This window comes from Wolffia australiana, chromosome 7, assembly GCF_029677425.1.
Source record: "Wolffia australiana isolate 7733 chromosome 7, ASM2967742v1".
Taxonomy (NCBI): domain Eukaryota; kingdom Viridiplantae; phylum Streptophyta; class Magnoliopsida; order Alismatales; family Araceae; genus Wolffia; species Wolffia australiana.
Window position 1 is genome coordinate 1,571,358 of NC_135841.1, and position 19,194 is coordinate 1,590,551.

General features: G+C 37.5%; 2 protein-coding genes across 2 annotated transcripts; both read right to left on the minus strand.

Annotated features, from left to right (window-relative positions):
- Nucleotides 1-1,373: 1,373 nt before the first annotated feature.
- LOC144705354 (chlorophyllide a oxygenase, chloroplastic-like) lies at nucleotides 1,374-5,312 on the minus strand. Its single transcript, XM_078577975.1, has 9 exons — nucleotides 5,147-5,312; nucleotides 4,796-5,041; nucleotides 4,342-4,446; nucleotides 3,971-4,258; nucleotides 3,176-3,323; nucleotides 2,891-3,075; nucleotides 2,648-2,760; nucleotides 2,276-2,570; nucleotides 1,374-1,970 (listed from the first exon to the last, which is right to left on the minus strand). The coding sequence occupies exons 1-9, from the start codon at nucleotides 5,219-5,221 to the stop codon at nucleotides 1,806-1,808; spliced, it is 1,620 nt and encodes a 539-aa protein (XP_078434101.1). The 5' UTR covers nucleotides 5,222-5,312; the 3' UTR covers nucleotides 1,374-1,805.
- A 9,185-nt stretch (nucleotides 5,313-14,497) lies between these two features.
- Nucleotides 14,498-19,128, minus strand: LOC144705840 (TRAM, LAG1 and CLN8 (TLC) lipid-sensing domain containing protein). The gene is made up of 4 exons (XM_078578674.1): nucleotides 17,825-19,128; nucleotides 16,780-17,057; nucleotides 15,028-15,366; nucleotides 14,498-14,687 (listed from the first exon to the last, which is right to left on the minus strand). Exons 1-3 carry the CDS (start codon nucleotides 18,075-18,077, stop codon nucleotides 15,064-15,066), a joined length of 834 nt encoding a protein of 277 aa, XP_078434800.1. The 5' UTR covers nucleotides 18,078-19,128; the 3' UTR covers nucleotides 14,498-14,687; nucleotides 15,028-15,063.
- Between the last annotated feature and the right edge of the window lie 66 nt (nucleotides 19,129-19,194).

Genomic DNA, 19,194 nt, shown 5'->3' on the forward strand with positions numbered 1-19,194 from the left:
AATCACTCTTAGTGAACAAACCCTTTGTTTACTAGTGATACTCAAGATAAATTGAGCTAATGGCTCCGTCCATGGATCTGCTATAATGTCGGTCAATGGAACACTTCCATTATGTAATCTCCTATTAAAGATGATCTTCCTAATCAAGTGAAGTGTCTTAAGAAGTTCTCCAATTTCAGATGAGACCTAGACTATTTCACTTGTGCATTAGCACCATTGGTGTCACACAACAATGGAATAGGGTTTATGATCAAATATAAATGCATGGTTAGTGATGAACATTTCAATCACTATCTATTCTTGTCGTAACACCAACTGCAATGATGTAATCCACTCTTGTCGTCAAGTTTTAAGTTGACCTACTTGGAAACCTTCCAATAGGTTATACTTTCATACAATAAAACATAACTTCAAATGTAGACTTTCTATCATTTGAATCTCGTTGAAAACTCAATTTTATATATAGCCCTTGAGTTTCAATGCATCTTCTCCATGAACGCGATATTTCCTTTTGTCTTCTCAAGACATCCAAAACACATATCATGTTGTTTTAGTGCTCATAACTATTAGAGCTCAAGCCACTTCAGGCATTGCACATAGAATGATGTGCATGATTAATCTCATTATCATGACACAATGAACCTCTCTCAGAGTTCCCCATCCCAAAACTCCTTTTGGAGATGATATCTATGTTTATGGATTTGGATAGTTGTGACCTTATTGAACTATCTCTATAGATGGTGCTAAATTACATGTAAATTTATCATAAAAGTGGTACTATCATTCTCCTTACTTATTTGTCATTGGGACTATTCTCTTTATTTCTATCCATTTCATCCCTCTAATGGGTAAAAAGTTAATGTAAACCATTTATGATACAAGAGAGACTATTCCTCATTCTTCTTCTGATTGAATCTTCTCATTAAAATCTGTATATTTATTGAGAAAGATCAAACAATTCTTTAACATCATGCGTCTGCCAGTTTTGAGTAGGATATTATTTCATAGGTGCCTATTATTTTCACTATTTTATTCTCAAGAATTGCAGTCTTGGGGGATAAGCTTACATGGAGATATATCTTAAACTCTGATTATGAAAAAAATGTAAAGATATGCCAAGGGCTTGAGGCTGCAGGGCATGGGACTAAGCACCAGAAGAAGCCCATATGCTGCTGTCTCCTCCTCTCTCTCTCTTTATCTCTCTCTCTATCTCTATCTCTATCTCTCTCTCTCTATCTATGTCTCTCTCTATCTCTGTCTCTGTCTGTCTGTCTGTCTATCTCTCTCTCTCTCTGCCTCTCTCTCATCCCTTCCCTCTAGAGGCATTCCTATCCTTCAACCACTTAACAAAAGCATGCATAGGAGTAGTGGAATCCAGGAAAAACAGAGTGTCATTTCTACAGGAAGAATCAGAAGGGGTCAGCAGGACAGATAGGCAAATGCTACCCAACATGGATAGTCGTTTGGCGCCTTCAGCCTTACAAGGATGGTAGAGGGAAGTTAGAATTGGAAGGTTCTTGACAAAGCTGGACATGTCAGGGAGAAGGAAGGGAGGAGGGTGAAGAGGAAGACCCAAGTATTTCATGTACAAAAAATGGAGAAGATAAATAGCAGATCACCTGAGCTTCCCCCTGACTATGGATTGAGACTGAAGTAAGATCTTGAGGTGAAACTCCGTCTTTCTACCATCAAACAGGGGAGTGCCACATCCTTCCATCTGATAATATTTTCTTTCACTTCACTGGTTCAGCTTGCCCGGGCGATGCCGGTGGAAATTGTTGAAGGATAGTATAATGTAGTGATGTCTATTTGGTGAAGGGCAATTGATCAACTCCTCTTTCAAGCGCCTCCCTCCATAGTCTATACCTGATTCCAAGCTTGTCATATGAAACAGGCAAATTCCACACATTGGCCCCCTGGACCATCCTATCCTGCTGGCCAAGCACTAGCCTCAAGTCCTCATTCAGCACCTGCATTCAAGAGAATTAAGTTTTACGTATCTGGTCATTCATCAAAGGAAAAAAATTTCACTGCCCTCTGTCTCTCAGTGTTAGACTGCAAGGTTAAAATGCCACACTACTTTACAATGGTTTTAATGTAAATTGAGTACACCTCCATGAAGTAAAAGATGAGCTATTCTATTGTTTTTCTAGGGTTTATTTCCGCGCCCCCAGGGCAGCCAGCTCCTCACACCGGCCCCCAGGTCCTCTCTCTTCTCTGAAGAAACTCACTGTTGGAAAATTGCAAGGAAATGGGATTTTGGGTATATGCCTACCTTATCTGCAAAGTATCTCCAGAGGATTTGCATGAAAGGGAGGTGTTTCAACTGGGGGGCGAAATCCAGAGACATTCTGTAGAGCAATCTGGTCTTCTGTCTTGAAGAGGGAATGCAAACATGGAGCTGATGCAAGTGCGTTGAGCACTCCTTTGTGTTTTGTCCCTCCAATTTACCGGGTTTTGAGATTCCGATAGTTGACAAAACCATGCAAGGAGGCCTGAACTCCATATCGATGGGATATGGGTCCCAATACCCTTGAAGTCCCGATGACGGCGTCAGAAATTTCACTAGACTGCAGATATTCGAATCCATATTGAGTATAATTTCATCAACTATAAAAAAATCTGGAGATTTGGTTGATGGAAGCACCTTGGCACAGCCCAACCCTTTGCAAAGGTTGAGGTGTGAGTGAATGGGGCATGAGCAAGGTCTAGAAGATTGTCCAGGAGAAGACCATGCTCCACTGGTAGCTCTATCACAATCTGTTCATAGATGGTGAGGAAAGACCATGTTATTTTTTTTTTTTGTGAGATAAAAATTAAAGAGAGAAAAAGAGAATATGTCAAAAAAAGAAGCTTTATCTTTTTCTGCCTTTGCTATTGGTCAATTTACCTCTGCATGAATCTGAAAACCAGCAGGAGGTAGCAGGGAGGGAAGGGTGGAAGTGGGTGGGTCACTGCCTGGCCAGATCCAGACCATGCCCTCATGCTCAAAGCATGGCAAAGACTTGATTTTTACGTTGACCATCTTTGTTGAAGGCATCTTCTCACATTTTCCATCAGTCGAATACTCCCATCCTGGAAATAGCCCACATACGGCATGATGAGATCCAGATTGTAAAAATCATATTTCGAAGTGAATTTCTCCACTTTGAAAATAAATTCAGCCAGTCTTTACCATGATAAGGACACTGGATCCTGCCTTCGTTTACAGAGCCAAGGTGAAGAGGACACGCCCTGTGAGCGCATGTGTTCTGCACGCATCCCGGCTTTCCATCCTTCCCCCGGAATAAAACCCACGGCTCTTCAAAGCAATCAATGGGTATCTATATACAAAAATAAATCAGCTTTAGCACCATCAAAAAAAAATACCACAAATTAGGGTTTCATATTTATGATTGCAATGCCAAGAGGATGACGATGAGTCCTCATTGACCTCGTCATTTGATCACAATGATGATGCGTCATCGTCATCATCATCATTGCCAAGATGAAGAACAAGGACAATGAAGGTGGGTGACAAGTTAATTTATTTATTATCTCTAATTGTGACTCTTAATCTCTCTTTTGACTCTCTCCCAGCATCCAGCATGACGATAAAAACGAGAAGTCATCATCTACCTTGCCAGTAGTCTGAGTATAGGGTGACAATGTTGACGATGGCTCGTCATTGTCATTTGTCTGCAACTACGGATGACGATGATGAAGATACTTATGATGCAAGATGAAACGACATAGAATTATTCCTTCTCTTCCTTTCTCTCAACTCTCTCCACATCCTGCATGACAATGATGACAATGACAATGACAAATTGTCAATGTCCTCAATTGTCTGCGGCTTGGATGATGATCACGACGACGAAGAAGATCTTGTGGATATCGATGATGAAATTGTCATCGTCCTCCAACCTTATCGCCAACTCTTTTTTCTCCTCTCACCAGAAAAAAATCAGATAATTTGAACAGGACTTACCATGGAATCCTCCTTCATATCTTTAGAGAACGCAACAGGGTACCAAAAATTCTTCAAATTCGGGTGATATGGCTGAACCGGGCCAGAGACATTCAAGGCTTTTCTTCGAAATTGCTTTGTCATTTTATCTGAAGATTGGGAGGGAGAAGATGTGCTTGGGGAGAGTACAGAAACATCGGAGTCAGCTTCTCTGGTGTCTTTTTCCTGTAATAGTTTGTCATTGACCAAGCTCTCTACAAATGCCAACTTTTCAAGGGCAGCCCCCACTCGTGCTTCTGATATATGCACCTGAAAATTCATGTTAACTTAGTCTAATGATAATTATCAGAGAGACGAGTAAAGGGCGAGTAGAAAGATGAATTCTTTCAAACCTGCCGATGCGCTTGGGAAAGTTCCTCCTGCAACTCAGCTAGCTCCTTCTTCATGGTGCCAATAGACTTGAACTCTCTTGCTAGAGGGTTCAATACCTCCACAACCTGAAATTAAAACAATAATAAGAGACTGCCAAAACATAAAAAAATTATCCCTGTCAAGGGTAATCTCTATAGAAGAAAGATATATAACGAATGAAAGATAAGAATGGCTACGACCCAATTCAACCACTTCTTATCTAGAGAAACTAAACTAAGATCAAATGGAAGAACTAGAGGATCCTATCACACGAAACAATTGAAAACTTTAATTTACATTCAACCGTCAACTGTATGAATTAATAATACTTTCATATCGAATCCACACTGTTGAGAAAAATTATCATATGAAAGACCGCATTCTAAAACAATGAAATCAGATCATAAATAAAATCAGCATCTGGGAAACCGTTACCTTCTCGTGAAGAAGCATAATCGAGAGCAGATCATTACGAGCCCTCCAATCGCAGTACTGAATATCAAATCTAGCCACTTCCAGAGCTTGATTGGCATCTATAAACTGCCCCTTGTAAGGCGGCTGCCGCGGCCTTGGATCGTCCACATCGAATATCGCTTCCCACGAGTTCTTCCTCTCCAATTTACCGCCCCCCTCCTCCGCAAGAACTGCCACAACCCTAAACCCACTTCTCCCCTGAAAGCTCTGCAAATCTCCACAAAATTAGCCAAACCCAAACCGTCAATTCGATCTCCGAACCTGCGAATTGGACCAAAACCTTGAAATTTTAATGGGTTTTGAAGAATTTACCCTCTTGGCGAAGAATCTCGATCTGGGTCTGTGAACGGAGGCGGGTATGAGGGATATCGCCGCCGCTGCCGTCATTCTCCGGCGCTGCTCCGCCCAATTGGCGGTGGGCTAGAGAGAGGTGAGAGAAGACCCTCCGAGAAGAAGAAAGCAGAGTTTTTCTGTCTATTTACTGAGATTTTTTCTCTCTTCTTGCTCGAAGATGATAAGAGGTTGGCGATGCCCGCGATCTCCGTTGGCCTTCCACGAGCTGACAAGTGTACAGCGAACCAAAGCTCGAGTTGGGTTCATGGAGAAGGGCAGTACACGTGGCGGGTAGGGCCCAGTTTCCCAATCCTCTGCCTGGACACGTCACCTCCGACGTGGCACACGTCAGCCTGAACCGGAGATGAGCGCAAGGGGGCCGTGCAAATCGCTACGGAGCAGATAGACTGGAAGCTGTGGCTGGGACAGTCCCCCAACAAGAGGATATTTCAGATATTTCAGCCCTCTTTCTTCTCACTTTAGCCTGTCTTAATCAGGGCCTAGTTTTTTTTCTAGGATTTGAATGAGAATTGTGAAATTCCCTTGATTTCGGCTAAAAATATGTATGTTTTCGCGATCCGCTTGGCTAGCCGAAGCGGATACCACGGGACGAGAACTCCGAAGTTAAGCGTGATCCGGTGGGAGTAATTAGGAATGGGTGAATACCAGGCCAAGAGGTTTGGAAAGAAGATGGATCATACAATGTATTAACACCACGTCTTGTGTGCAAGTCTTGGGCACAAAAATAGTATATCTTCAAGAAACCCAGGAAATAGTTTTTTGTTAAGAAATGAGTCGTTTAATGAGTTGACAGTAGGTTTGCCTTCCTTTGGAGGAGTTTACTAATTAGGGATGAGTCTCAAAAATGACACCCTGTGGGAGTATTCCACAACGATAATATGTTTCTGAATATCCAAAATTTTCATATCTACTCCATGAATAGCAAAGATCCTACATGAGATCAGCTTCCTTTATTTCCAAATGCTGCTCAAGTGCAGATGCCATATTCTTGTTATCATTATTGTAGAAATTTTGATTAAGATAAATTATATTATACCAAAGGCGATACATATACTTGTACTGATAGCTTTAGACACGTATAATTAATACACATGGTATGATACTTGGGGAAGATGCTGTATTAATATAACTAATTGAAAATTTGGGTTACAGTATCACAATTTACTTGGGGTTTGTAATTTTGAATGCATTTATTAAGATTGATTATGAATTTTTTATTCATACTAAAGAGTGTTTATAGCTCTGTTATTCATGCTTGCAATTTGAAGATACACTCAAAATAACTCAAATTAAACTTTTTGATTCAGAACAATCTTAAAGGTGCATAATAATTTATAATTAATGCTTATGCCATTTATTTAAAATAGCGAGCTAAAACTTAAGTAGAGGTGAATATTTTTTTATATTGAAATTTTATATCAAATAATTACTTGATAGGCAAGAAGTATATAAAAACTAGGTTAATATAATCTTATCAGAGGAATGGGGAAATAAAATAAGGAGTAATATAGTAGTTCTCATACATGCATTTAACATTATATTGAGAATTGTTTTATTCCAGAGCCTCAAACTCACATTATCTTTGTATCGAGCATTCAGCTACCAAAGCATAATCCAAAAGCAAGATGATAAAATAAGGAAAAAAATTCAAAATTCATTACCCTTTAACTACTCCTTCCCAACCTGTTGTCATCAAGGCTTCCACATTATGGTTCAATTCCTCCACTTTCATCCATCCCGGCCTTCTATGAGATTTTTCTTCAAACTCAAATATCTTGTTAAATGTAAGATGGAGCAAAAACGCACTATAATGATTAATCCAATTGAAATAATAGATCAGTCATAAATTTTGTAAATGTATTTCTTCACTCAAATTTATATTCCTCATATATTTTTATGGGACTTAAATTAACATCAACTCAATAAAAATCAATAATAAATCTCCATTCATTACCAATTTTACCAGTTGAAACTAAACTGTATGCATACAAACACAACTCTATTAAATAAATGAGACTCTCAGTTCAATCCAAAAAAAATAATTCAATCTCATGTGAACCAATATTTAATTAAATTGTGTTCTCAAACTTACTGTTCAATTTCCAGTATCATTATAATCATATTTATCTCTAAATATTGTCTCATCATTTAACCTGATCTTAAATGTCAATTTAAATGAACATGTTTTCCTACTTGATTTCAATTGAATGAAAATTTTTACTCCACCTAACAAGTTATCCGCTTTAATGTCTCAAGTTAATGTTAGGGTGCAATCTAATTCATTAAATAAATCATGCAAACTAAGAGAAATGACTAATGAGACTAACCTCATATTGTATTCCTTTTTTGAATTTTCCTTATATTTTTTTATTTGGAGGTTTCAGTCATATGAAGGTTAAAGTTTTCCTTTTTTCCTTCTTTCATCTTTTTTGCCATGTTTGTTTTACTCCACCAAATAAATTTTCCTCTTCAGGGTATAATCTAATTATTTAATTAAATAATAATAAAGTAATTCAAATGACTAGTGAGATTTACCTTTGATCAACCTTTTATTATATTCCTTTTTTGAATTTTTTGTTATATTATTTGTTTGGAGGTTTCAAATAGAGGAAGACACTTTTTTTCTTTTTTTCCTTCTTTCATCTTTACTGTCATTTTATTTATTTCTATGTTTATTTTTGAGATGGCTAGTTTATGAAGCACAATTATCCATAAAAATATTAGGAATATGACATCTCAGTATGCCATAGTAATAAAATTATACGAATATTCAAGAACACTGGTTTCTTGATGCTCAAGAAAAGTGTCTACCATTTTTGCTTAATATTTACAGTGCTTTCACCCAATCACACAAAAATATATTCAAAATGACCTTGGATGATTTATTTTTTTTCAGTGCGCTATGAAAATTCTTAGTGATGTTGATCTCATAAGGTGCCACTAACAAAATCACACAAAACATATATTCAAAATGACCTCGGATGAGTGAAAAATATTTTTTTCAGTGCCCTATGCAAAATGTCGAGGCATAATTTAATATCATAAGGTGCCACTAGAAATATTTGTAATGAGAGATAATAATATCCAAACAGGGGGATATAATTATCTACCAAAATGTATGTTTGTAGATGATTTATGCTAATCATCAGTTAATTGGATTTAACAACCAATGATTTGACGACTACTGGGATTTAATGCCAGACTGGGATCACTGTCCACAAATGAGTCTAATGGTGGGCTCAAGTTCCTAAATATGATTAGGGAGTGGCGTTTGAATCAAATTTTGATCAAATTATTCTATTGAATAGAAGGAAATGAGATCTTAACAGATCAGATATTTTATTCAAACAAAGATTTTGCCTGAGTTTGATGTAGATTTCTGATTGATTCAATCTCAGAAATTGAAACAGAATATAAACTGATTTGAATTGTTTGAACCAAATGGAACAGTTTGAAAAAAATGATCTCTCTCTCTTTCTCGGGTTTTCCCTCTGGCTCTCTCACTCTCTCTCCTCCAATTTCTCTCTCTTGCTATTTTTCTCATTCTCTCTTTCTCTCTCTCCCTTGTTCTCTCATTCTCTCACTCTCTCTCTCTCTCAGGCTTGCTCTTCATTTCTCTCTCTCATTCTCTATCACTCTCTCTCTCAGGCTCACTCTTTATTTCTCTCTTGCATTCTCTCTTTTTCACTGTCTCTCTCATTCTCTCTCTCTATCTCTATCTCTCTCACGTGCTCTCTCTCCCTATCTTTGTCTTACTCTTATTCTCTCTCCAAATGGTTTCCTCTTTCTCATTCTCTCTCTCTCAAAATGGTTCCCTTTTCTCATTCTCTCACTATCTATGCCTCCTCTTGGTGCTCTCTCCATGGGTCTTTCATTTCGTTTCCTATATATATTCATACAATTCAAAAAATTTCAATTATGCGGCTAATAAAATTTTATGCGGCAAGAAAAAGCCAAGCACACATTGCATATCCCATTCAGTATTCAGTCATAAAATAATTATTAGTTATAAAGAATGTGTGATGCTTATGATGAAGTCCATGAATACATCATCCATCTTAGTCACTTACGATGAGATTATAATACAGTGATGACTAGTTTTTAACTATGTGTTACAGATATTTTTATAAGAAAGATACTCAAGAAGGACATCAAACTATTTGAATAGAGTAGCACTATATACTCAAGAATGATTAGTATGACCAATCGCATAACCATTAGTATGGAGACTCTAAGGGCAAATAATGGGTGCTCTTTAACAAAAAATAGTTCATTGAACTGGTATCGATGAATCCCTTAATGGTATTATACCAAACTGTCAATAAAGTTGATTACTATCATGGTTATATACGTTATTCTGAGACTTTACACACCAAACACGTATTGTGGATAGAAGATTGTACTTTGACAATGAAATTTGAGTTCCTATTCAGAGGATTCCAAACTATCTTAGATCAGGTCCAACAATAAGTTAACGAAGATGATTGAGTGGTCAAAATGGGATTATCCACCCTCAGTATAAGAGGTGACAGCTCAAGGAAATTGGTACGATGAAGTCCTTCATCAAGGTAGTGTAATATTAAAGAAGAGTTCTTCAATGATTTCCCAACACATCAATATTAACTAGGATGACCCATTAAGGTTTGACAAGAGACCATATCCTAAGCATCCTAGGAACATCTAACAGATGACAGACTAAACATACATAGTAATTGAAGACAAAAATATTTTGTGAGTTATTCAATGAACTCCTTTGTATTTCTAGAGCACGATGTGTAGCTCGACAACCTTTGGGCTAGAAACTGAACCTATTGATTGTTTCAAATTGATTGATGATCAATACATCAATATGATGATAGGTAAAATTAATTATTAGGAAAAATAGTTTATTGGGTTGCTTGAGTTAATAGCTATACTAATACAGGAGTCTAGGGATCATGTGCAAATGGTCTTTTGGACATTGGGAGTTATACTTAAATTTTTGGGGTTTTCTGAAACAAATTCATTAAGTAAAAATAAGATAACGCCCTAAATGAAATTCACCTTCGCCATAATTGTTCAGGTGCATATCCTTGGCTCCTCTCCACTTTTGATGCAATCGGAACAAAGTAATAACAATGGAGTGAATATGGAATTTATCAAGATGAAGGATGATATTTGATGTGAAGGGAATCAAGTGGATATCTCTAGAGTGTGGACACATGAAAAACTCAATATGTTTCACTTTAGGAACCAAGAAATTTCAAATCCGACCCCCGCCGAGGTGATTTGATCATCATTTTCAAAGAGATATTAGGATTCCATTTTACATCTTTGCCTATGCGAATCATCAATGTATCACCTCAATCATAGCCATAGAACCCAATAGGTCATGAATATGATGAACCTATCTTTGGAATATAAAAATTTATTTTTATCAATAATAAAATGCCAAAAAACATTTATCATTAAAATATATTTTTTGATGAGGAAAAGTTAATTTGATCTGTCTCTTGAAATTATTAATATTTGAAGACACGAAATTATAGTAGTTGCATGGGTGATTGATAAGACTTGATTTTTTTGCACTCCACATTTTCATTTTTATAACTCACTTTTCTGATATTTATATGCTCGCTAGAAATCAAAGCTTATATAATTTAATTTTAAACGTAACTCCCTCAGAATGATAATATAAAATTGGATCACAGCATTGGGGATAAGTTTTGGACTAAAATGCTTCTGTTTAAGAAGTATATAATTAAAAAATTAGGAAATCGGATAAACCATACAATTGGAAAGGAATTTTGATAAAGTATTGCTAAATATTTTTTGTAATAAATTAAAATGTAGTTTACAAGTGATTGTGATTTAACGAACTCTGATGACTCGCATAAATATTATTTCAATATTTAGGATATTGTTGGATGATAGATTGCAATATCTATAAAGAGTAGTGATACTTTGCATGAGTTAATTACAATAAAACCAATTTTGAAAATAAATGCCTTCAATTCAGAAGTAGAATTTTCAGTACATTCCTTCAATTCAAAAGAAATTTTTTTAGCATATTCCTTCAATTCAAAAGAAAAACTTTTAGTATATTCCTTCAATTAATGCATCATTTAGGACTTGAATGATAAACTAAATGTCCCAATAAGATATCTAATATGACAAATCTCAGGTGTAAATCCTTTTAGAAAAGACTATGTAGGGACCTGAAAAAATGCTCGAATTGAGTTAGATGAGCCAATGGGTGAATCATTTAAGTGGAAAAGATAGAGGAAGTAATACAGTTTGAAATAATATAGTCCACTTCATATTGCAGATGTAGACTTAAAAAGATATTTTCTTAGTTTCCTCACGTGAATGAGAGATAAGACATATATGAAATATGTCTAGTGCTCTTAATGTTTTCTTGTTTATACGCTCTATGTGATCGTCCATATCTAGTACTTTAATGTTTGATGAGTTAGCACCCTACTAATCATTCGCAGTCGATAGGCAAAAGTATAACATAACCCATGATTGAAGATATGTAACTTGTCTTTTCTCTTTCATGTCCTACTATCATTGAGGTATATCTTTATAAACATAGCACCTAGTGGTGAAAAGTATTTACATAATCTTTCATGATGAGAGAGTTACATTGGTGTCTCACTGAATAATCCTTCTACATCCAATATATTTTGATAAACAAGTTTCTCACAAAATATTCCGAGGGAGGATTGTCTATTAAATACGTGGATAAATTTCCTTACATAACAGATGAGACACATAATCATAAAATGTCAATAGAGAGGTGAACTTTGTTGTACAATGCACACCCTGTCCTACCATCCAAAAGACATTTATTTTTTATTCATAGTCCTTAGCATTGGGGTATAAAAAATATTTTCAATAAGGAAATCAATGAATTAACCCAATCCTGTAATAAAATGAGACACATAAAGTGGTTTCTTAAAGTTCATTCCCTATCTTATAAAATAAAGAATGTAATATTAGTGTGACATAATATACTTAATGGGGATATTGGTTATGGGGTTGCCTGTGCACCCGTGATGTAAGAAAGTTTAATTAGTATCTTATTCCATACTCCTTGTCCTACCAAAAATGGATTGTGAAGTTGGATGTGAAGTACATTTATCCTTTTTGATTTTCAAGAATCACTTGATCTAGATGCAATATACTTAATTGGTGGAATTTAGGATTATTGTAGCTTCTTACTGGTGCAGTATACATGCATATAAGTGTAAGTATTTGGCTTGTATTATTTAGGATTTTGAGAACATTCTTCACATGGATATGTGAAAATTTCAAACCTTGAAACATGGATATACATCCCTGCTTCTGTATTTGGACTGGTGATTGCCCGTCCGACATCCGATATCCGGTAGAAATCAGGGCGGTTTCTAATATCGGATTTCGGATATTAAATATCCATCGACATCAGATATCAGGACGAATATTGCAGGGCTCCGGACGTGGCGGATGTCGGTACTGGATATCGAATCCGAGTTCCAACATCTAAATCTGATATTTCGATATCGGAGATCGAAATCCGTATCAAAAAATGGTATCCATATAATGATATCCGATAACCAGATATTTGTTTTAAAAAAGAGGACTAGTGTCCCATATGGAAGAAGAAAAAGTTTACAGTAGTATAAATAGCTGTGGTAAAAAAGTTGATAAAAAAATTCAATGCACTGTAGCAGATGCCAAACCTTTAAGTTTAATGGGCTTATAATGTGCTCCTATATAGGAGAAGTCTTGCCCATTTTGTACTCGGCCACACTATGTACAATATCAAAAGTGAAATATAAACGGAAACCATAAATTTTGCATTCTCTCTCATTATAGCCCCTCTTTGAGCTGATTTATTAAAGCACATCCACAGCTCAAAAACAACGAAAAAAATAATGCCATCTGAGAGATCTATTGTGAGCCAAATTCTTCTGAAAAGTAAGGATAATAAGATTAACGCAGAGACACTAATAAAAGTACCACACTAAGCCCAATCAATCTTCAAGTGAGCAGCTGCTGAAAGCTAACATATCCATTGTGAAATCCATATCAACTTGGCAATAAGGATTGATTGAAGTTCGTCTTCATTTGTAAATAATGATCTCCTTGAGAATATCATAAGTTAATATTCAACTTGTGTCCAACCCAGTCCACCAAATTGAATTTGATTAACTCTAGTTGCCCCTAAGAACTAGGGGCGGTCCTTTCGTGCGATCGATTTTGAATTGTGAGATTGTGCGGTGCGGTGCGAATTTCGCGCCGCACTTTGCACAGCGTGTGCCGGAACCACACTGCACATCCCACAGACCTTTGTGCGATGCGAAGGTGCAAAAATGTGCTATTTTTAAGTGACTCGTCTCTCAACAAGTCGGCGACATTCAGCAACTAAACTTTGGGGTTCGGCATTCGACATTTGGCAACGAAGTTTGAGGTTTGGCATTTGACATTCGGCAACCAAAGTCTGGGGTTCAGCATTCGACATTTATGGGGTAAGATATATGCGAATTTGTGCGATCTGCAGTATGAATTACCACACAAATTTGCACTGCTCATCGCACGGGGGGTTTTATGCGAGCGGAAATTAGCGCAAATTTGCGAAAAATCACCCCGGACCGCACAAATATTCCTACAAAGAACAAGTTGTTTATCTCATCATCCATGTTTAGTACAACCCTAAAGTTTGGTAACACTTAGTTGTATTTCATGAACTGAATTTGCTTCAATGTGTTGGTAATATTCAGCTAATGACATAAATTTGGGTGGCCTGGGGTGAGTGTAACTGCTGTGTGACCCATTTCATTCATAGTAGTGACCTTGTAGTACTTGCAAGAGTATGGAGGGAAGGGAGCATTCTCTTTAGAACTGAACAAGGGAGTAGATAGAGTCGGTATGAAAATATCTTTCTGGTCCTTCTCTTCTTGGTATTTTATCAAATGCATACCTTCTGGTGTAATTTATTTAGAAAACTTTATAGTGCCAGGGATGCAAAAGAGCTGGGAGAGAGTGGTCATATCTTCGTAATTAAGTTGAGGTCAATTACTGATAACTGATCCCTGATTTATGACCTAGAGAACTGAGAACCAATCTGAAGTCGTTTCTAATCTTAAGAAAAAACTGCCAAAACGTCAAAAATTATTGGTTATTTCTCCTGCAAAAACAATTGAAACTAAGCCAGAGATCTCAATCGCAGATCCCCAGATCTAAATTCATAAACCACCAGAGATCATGTTTATGCTCAAATCAAATACTAGTCAACTGTCTGTTTGTGCCGGCAGGGAACTAGAGATAAGACTTGATGAAATGTTTATTCACAAAAATAGGAATGAATTCATTCATAGAAGTATCATACTCAAGATTTTTTTTGTCCTAAATACCAAATTGGGATATTTAAAGGATATCGGCATAGTGCTTGTCGGTATATTTCATCCCCCTTTGACCTTTATCTTGCCACGTTTCTGTCAAATCATTTGCATTTTCAAGAGAAGGTTGATTCCTGTAAAACATTTGAACTTTCGTAAGTCATCATAATTTGAAATTCAACATCGTATTGACAGAAGGATGTTCTACTTCAGGAAAATATTTGGTTTTCATTATTGCCTTTTACCGAATTTTCAAGGTAAGATTTTCATTATGTTAATTAATGTTCCCTCCTATCATGGACTTTCAATGACATATGATGATTTGATCCCATCCGTTAGTTTCCACAAATTGAAACCCCACTAATTAACTTCCCCCCACTTGGCAAATTCAAATATACTGAAATACCTGAAAATCTACTGCAAAAAGACCCCAAAGTTGAAAGATAAGACAACTCAGAGGAGGGCTTGTCTTACCATTCATAAACTCAACATTTCTTCCCAATAATCCCTTCAATCTTTGTTCTTGCGTCGGTTCATTTCCCGTCTGAAGGCTCTGAAGAGATCAAGACCAAGTAATATGTTGAGGATGTTCATCCCAGTCATGCCCAAGAGAGCCAGTGGCAGCTCGATCCCTTTGCCGAATTTGGGGGCATCTTTGATTAGCTTGTAAGTGATGAGGATGTGGCAGAGAAGCCTTGACGAGAAAAAGGCTGCCCAGTTCAATACCCACTCAATCTTCACCATCCAACTGTTTGAGTCCTTGACTCCGGCCATTCTGCGGACTTTCCTCACATGGAGAAATATAGAATGAAGCTGTAGGGAAGTTCTTTCAGGTATTAAACGGAAATGATTTAAGTAATGATAAAATTTATCACGCACAATTCAATTTGAGGCGGCGGGCTGGAGACGACAATTATGTTAACAAGATTATTGTTGGCGGTCGGTGTTGACAAAGATGGGTACACAATATGGTGGTTGATTCCATCCATTGATGTCACCCATCAACTTAGTAAAATTCTTATTGAAAAAGTTCATAATACTGAAAGAACTAGTAACAATAACATTGACGGAAATTTTCTTCATGGACTGTTAATGGCGACGATGATGTTGATGCCCATCATCGTCAACCGCCAGCCAACATCATTGTCAACATCACACGTTAACATCATCAGGACATACAACACCCCAGCAGCAGGAATCAAGTTCTTTAAGGCATTGAATGCCAACGTCTTAAGAGAGGCTAAACTAGAATTGATCCCAAGAAAAAAATGTCCATACTTGCACAAAAAGCAAATAATGGAAATATTCAAGAGTGGTACTGCATGAGATAAAGTCGTCCCAAATTTCAAAGATAAAAACAGAAGAAAAAGAGATGGATTAGAGTGTCTCTTAGCTCTCAGGATTGGAGTCTTTATCAAGTTCCTAGATTCTTAACATGGCAGGAAGTCTCTCTCACACTCTCTCTCACCTGCTTCCTCTCTCCGTTTCTCTCTCTCTCTCCCTCTCCCTCTCTATCACCCTCTCTTTCTCTCTCTGTCCATCTCTCTCTCTTTCTCTCTCCCTCTCTCACTCCCACGCCCTCTCTCTCTCTCTGTCGTACTCTTCTTTATATACTGTCTTGGGAAGTCGATTTGGTCAACTACGGTTGACCGCTACGTGTCCGCCTTGGGTTGGTGCCGCGAGCCTTGTGCGTTTTCTCTGATATGTCTGATGCTGCCTCGTATCACATCAACTTCCTCTAATGGTACCAGCTATTACCATGGATGACCCATGTCCACAAGACGTGACATTAACTTCCTCTAATGGTACCAGCAATAACCATGGATGACCCATGTCCACAAGAGGCGACACTTCTTCTAATGATTCAAGTCTATATTTGTCTCTGTCACTCCCTCCGATGATACATGATCCAATTGGTCCTTTCTGGTATGATGATCCTCCTAAAACTGGCGACAAACTTCACATGTGACAACAACCATCTTAGATGTGCCATCAGTCAAACAGTCAACCAACGGAAATTTAGGAGGGGCACTCAGGTTAGGCGTTTACTCGCGCCCGTATGGACGATGCGCGCAATAGAGTAACAGGGTCTAAAACCATTGTTTCATAAAGGAAGATATATGATGATATATTTGACAAAAAAATCATTTCTTATGCAAGGTAAAAGATGAATTTCATAAAAAATTACTTAATCTTGAAAAAAAACCTGACAAGAAGAAGATGTACCTCGCATACAAGGGAAAGGATGAGATAGTTGATGGTCACATTCCGATAGATTGCCAGTGTGAAGCACAACAAGAGCGTTAGATGATGAACAAGAATCGACGGTATCAAACCACTGTATAGCCGATATCGAAGCATATCCCACTGATCATAAGCAAAGTACCCACATGAGAAGCACAGAGCCGTGTAAGCCCCCCACCATGTCTCACTAAACAGTTCACTGTGCTCAAACATGGAGTAAAGGCCTTTATATAGCCACTGATTGACCAGAATAAGAACAACTGATTGACAAAAAGAAAGAATAATACATCAGATTTGAGCACTTTTTACAACGCATGGTTTGGGTATGATGGTTGTAACGTGGGTTGATCACCGATTTTGGGTGATCTTCCCTCTTTTTCTTCAAAACAAATTGATGGTTGTAAGGTAATTAACGTATGATTTATGTCTACCTTGATCCCACTACATTGGAGTAGCTTCCTTGGGGAAAAGAGAAATATACCGTTTAACTTAATACATGAGACCCGCAAACTAAATTCCACTTTCTTTATAATCAAACACTAATTCATCATCATTTCTCATGTTTAAAGAATGGCAAGAAAAGAGTCTGTTTTGATCTCAAGTGAACACTTTTCACATAGTATTTGGGTATGAACTTCGTGAACAAGTAAAAGAAGAGAAATTATCAGCGGCGGAAGTAAACACCACTTTCTTGATTATCATCATTTCTCAACTCTCAAGTTTAAAGAACCGAAAAGGCTCCCACTACATCTTATTAGAGCCCTTTTAGACTAGTTTTTATGTATGACACTCCTGACTTATTATTATTTTTTAAAGAAAAGTTCTGATTATCAAAAAAGCAGAGAAATCCCCAGAAGCGGAGCAGAAGTGAACTCCATTTTCTTGATTATCAAAAAACTTACTTCCATTATCATTTTTCAAGTTCAAAGAATGACCAGAAAAGGCTCTGATTTCATCTACTATGAACCTTTTTCGCATGTTATTTGGGTATGAATGTTGGGAACAAGTAAAAAGAAGAGAAATTTACCAGAAGCAGAAGTAACGGTGGAATGAACCAAAGATACTGATGTGTTGACGAAGAGAGGATCTCTGGAGATGAAACGCCGGATGACGAAATTAGCTCCCCGGTAGAAGCAGAATCCTCCAAGTATGGCCAAGAGTTGTGTTTTCTTGTTGAATGTTATCTCGAATGCCACTGATAAGCTCCAAAGCACCATTGTCGCCCCAAAGAACAGAGCGCTACTTCTTCGCTGCTGTTGCAGCTGCCCTGCCCTCGCCATCGCCCTCTCTCTCTCTCTCTCTCTCTCTCTCTCTCTCTCTCTCTCTCTCTCTCTCTCTCTCTCTCTCTCTCTCTCTCTCTCTTCTTCCTCCGACCCTTCAACTCAAAATGAAAAGTTTCTTCTTTCTCACTCTTCCTCTGCCCTTCACAAAACTGAAAATCTGCTCTCTCTTCCTCTACCCTTCTCAAAATCGAAAATTTACTCTCTCTCTCTCTCTTTCTCTCTTTTTCCACGACCCTTTTCAAAAAAAATGAAAATTTTATCTTTCTCTCTCATCTTCCTCGACCCTTGCCATCAAAAATGAAAATTTTCTCTTTCTCTCTCTTCTTCCTCGACCCTTCTCATAAAAAATGAAAGTGTTATCTTTCTCTCTCTTCTTCCTCTACCGTTCACCTCAAAAATGAAAATCTGATCTCTCTCTCTCTTCTTCCTCAACCCTTCACCTCAAAAAATGAAAATATGTTCTTTCTCGACCCTTCTCCTCAAGAGTGAAAATTCTCTCTCTCTCTCTCTCTCTCTCTCTCTCTCTCTCTCCTTCGTCGAGCCTTTTCAAAAACGAAAATTTTCTCTTCCTCTCTCTTCTCTTCCTCGACCCTTCACATCTAAAATGAAAATTCTCCTCTTTTTCTCTCTTCTTCGTCGACGTTTCACCTCAAAAATGAAAATTTTCTCTCTCTTTCTCTCTTCTTCCGACACCCTTCTCCTGAAAAATGAAAATCTCCTCTTTCTCCCTGTTCTTCCTCGACCCTTCTCCTGAAATATGAAAAATTTCCTCTTTCTCACTGTTCTTTCTCGAACCTTCTCCTCAAAAACGAAAAATCTCCTCTGGCTCCCTGTTCTTCCTCGACCCTTCTCCTCAAAAATGAAAAATCTCCTCTTTCTCTTTGTTCTTCCTCAACCCTTGTCAAAAATGAAAAATCTCCTATTTCTCTATTCTTCCTCGACCTTTTTTTGCTCGAAGTGGAAAAATCCTCGTTCTCCGAACTCAACCACTTCGGCGGCACCGACAGGCAGTGAATTCGTTACAGAGTCCCGTTCTGATCACGGAAAGCCTCTTCCTTGCAATGACTTCAACTCAACCGCAATTCTAAGAACTTCAAAGCTATAGATCAGGGAC

What these genes read in the sequence shown, in the direction of transcription:
- LOC144705840 (XM_078578674.1), bottom strand. Translation starts at nt 18,077, where the DNA reads ATGGCGAGGGCAGGGCAGCTGCAACAGCAGCGAAGAAGTAGCGCTCTG. An exon ending in CACCGTTACTTCTGCTTCTG is followed by an intron (nt 17,058 to 17,824) that starts GTAAATTTCTCT and finishes TTTGTCAATCAG; the next exon opens with TTGTTCTTATTCTGGTCAAT. An exon ending in TCCTTTCCCTTGTATGCGAG is followed by an intron (nt 15,367 to 16,779) that starts GTACATCTTCTT and finishes ACTTCCCTACAG; the next exon opens with CTTCATTCTATATTTCTCCA.
- LOC144705354 (XM_078577975.1), bottom strand. Translation starts at nt 5,221, where the DNA reads ATGACGGCAGCGGCGGCGATATCCCTCATACCCGCCTCCGTTCACAGA. An exon ending in GATCCAGTGTCCTTATCATG is followed by an intron (nt 3,076 to 3,175) that starts GTAAAGACTGGC and finishes GGCTATTTCCAG; the next exon opens with GATGGGAGTATTCGACTGAT. An exon ending in GTTTTCAGATTCATGCAGAG is followed by an intron (nt 2,761 to 2,890) that starts GTAAATTGACCA and finishes ATCTATGAACAG; the next exon opens with ATTGTGATAGAGCTACCAGT.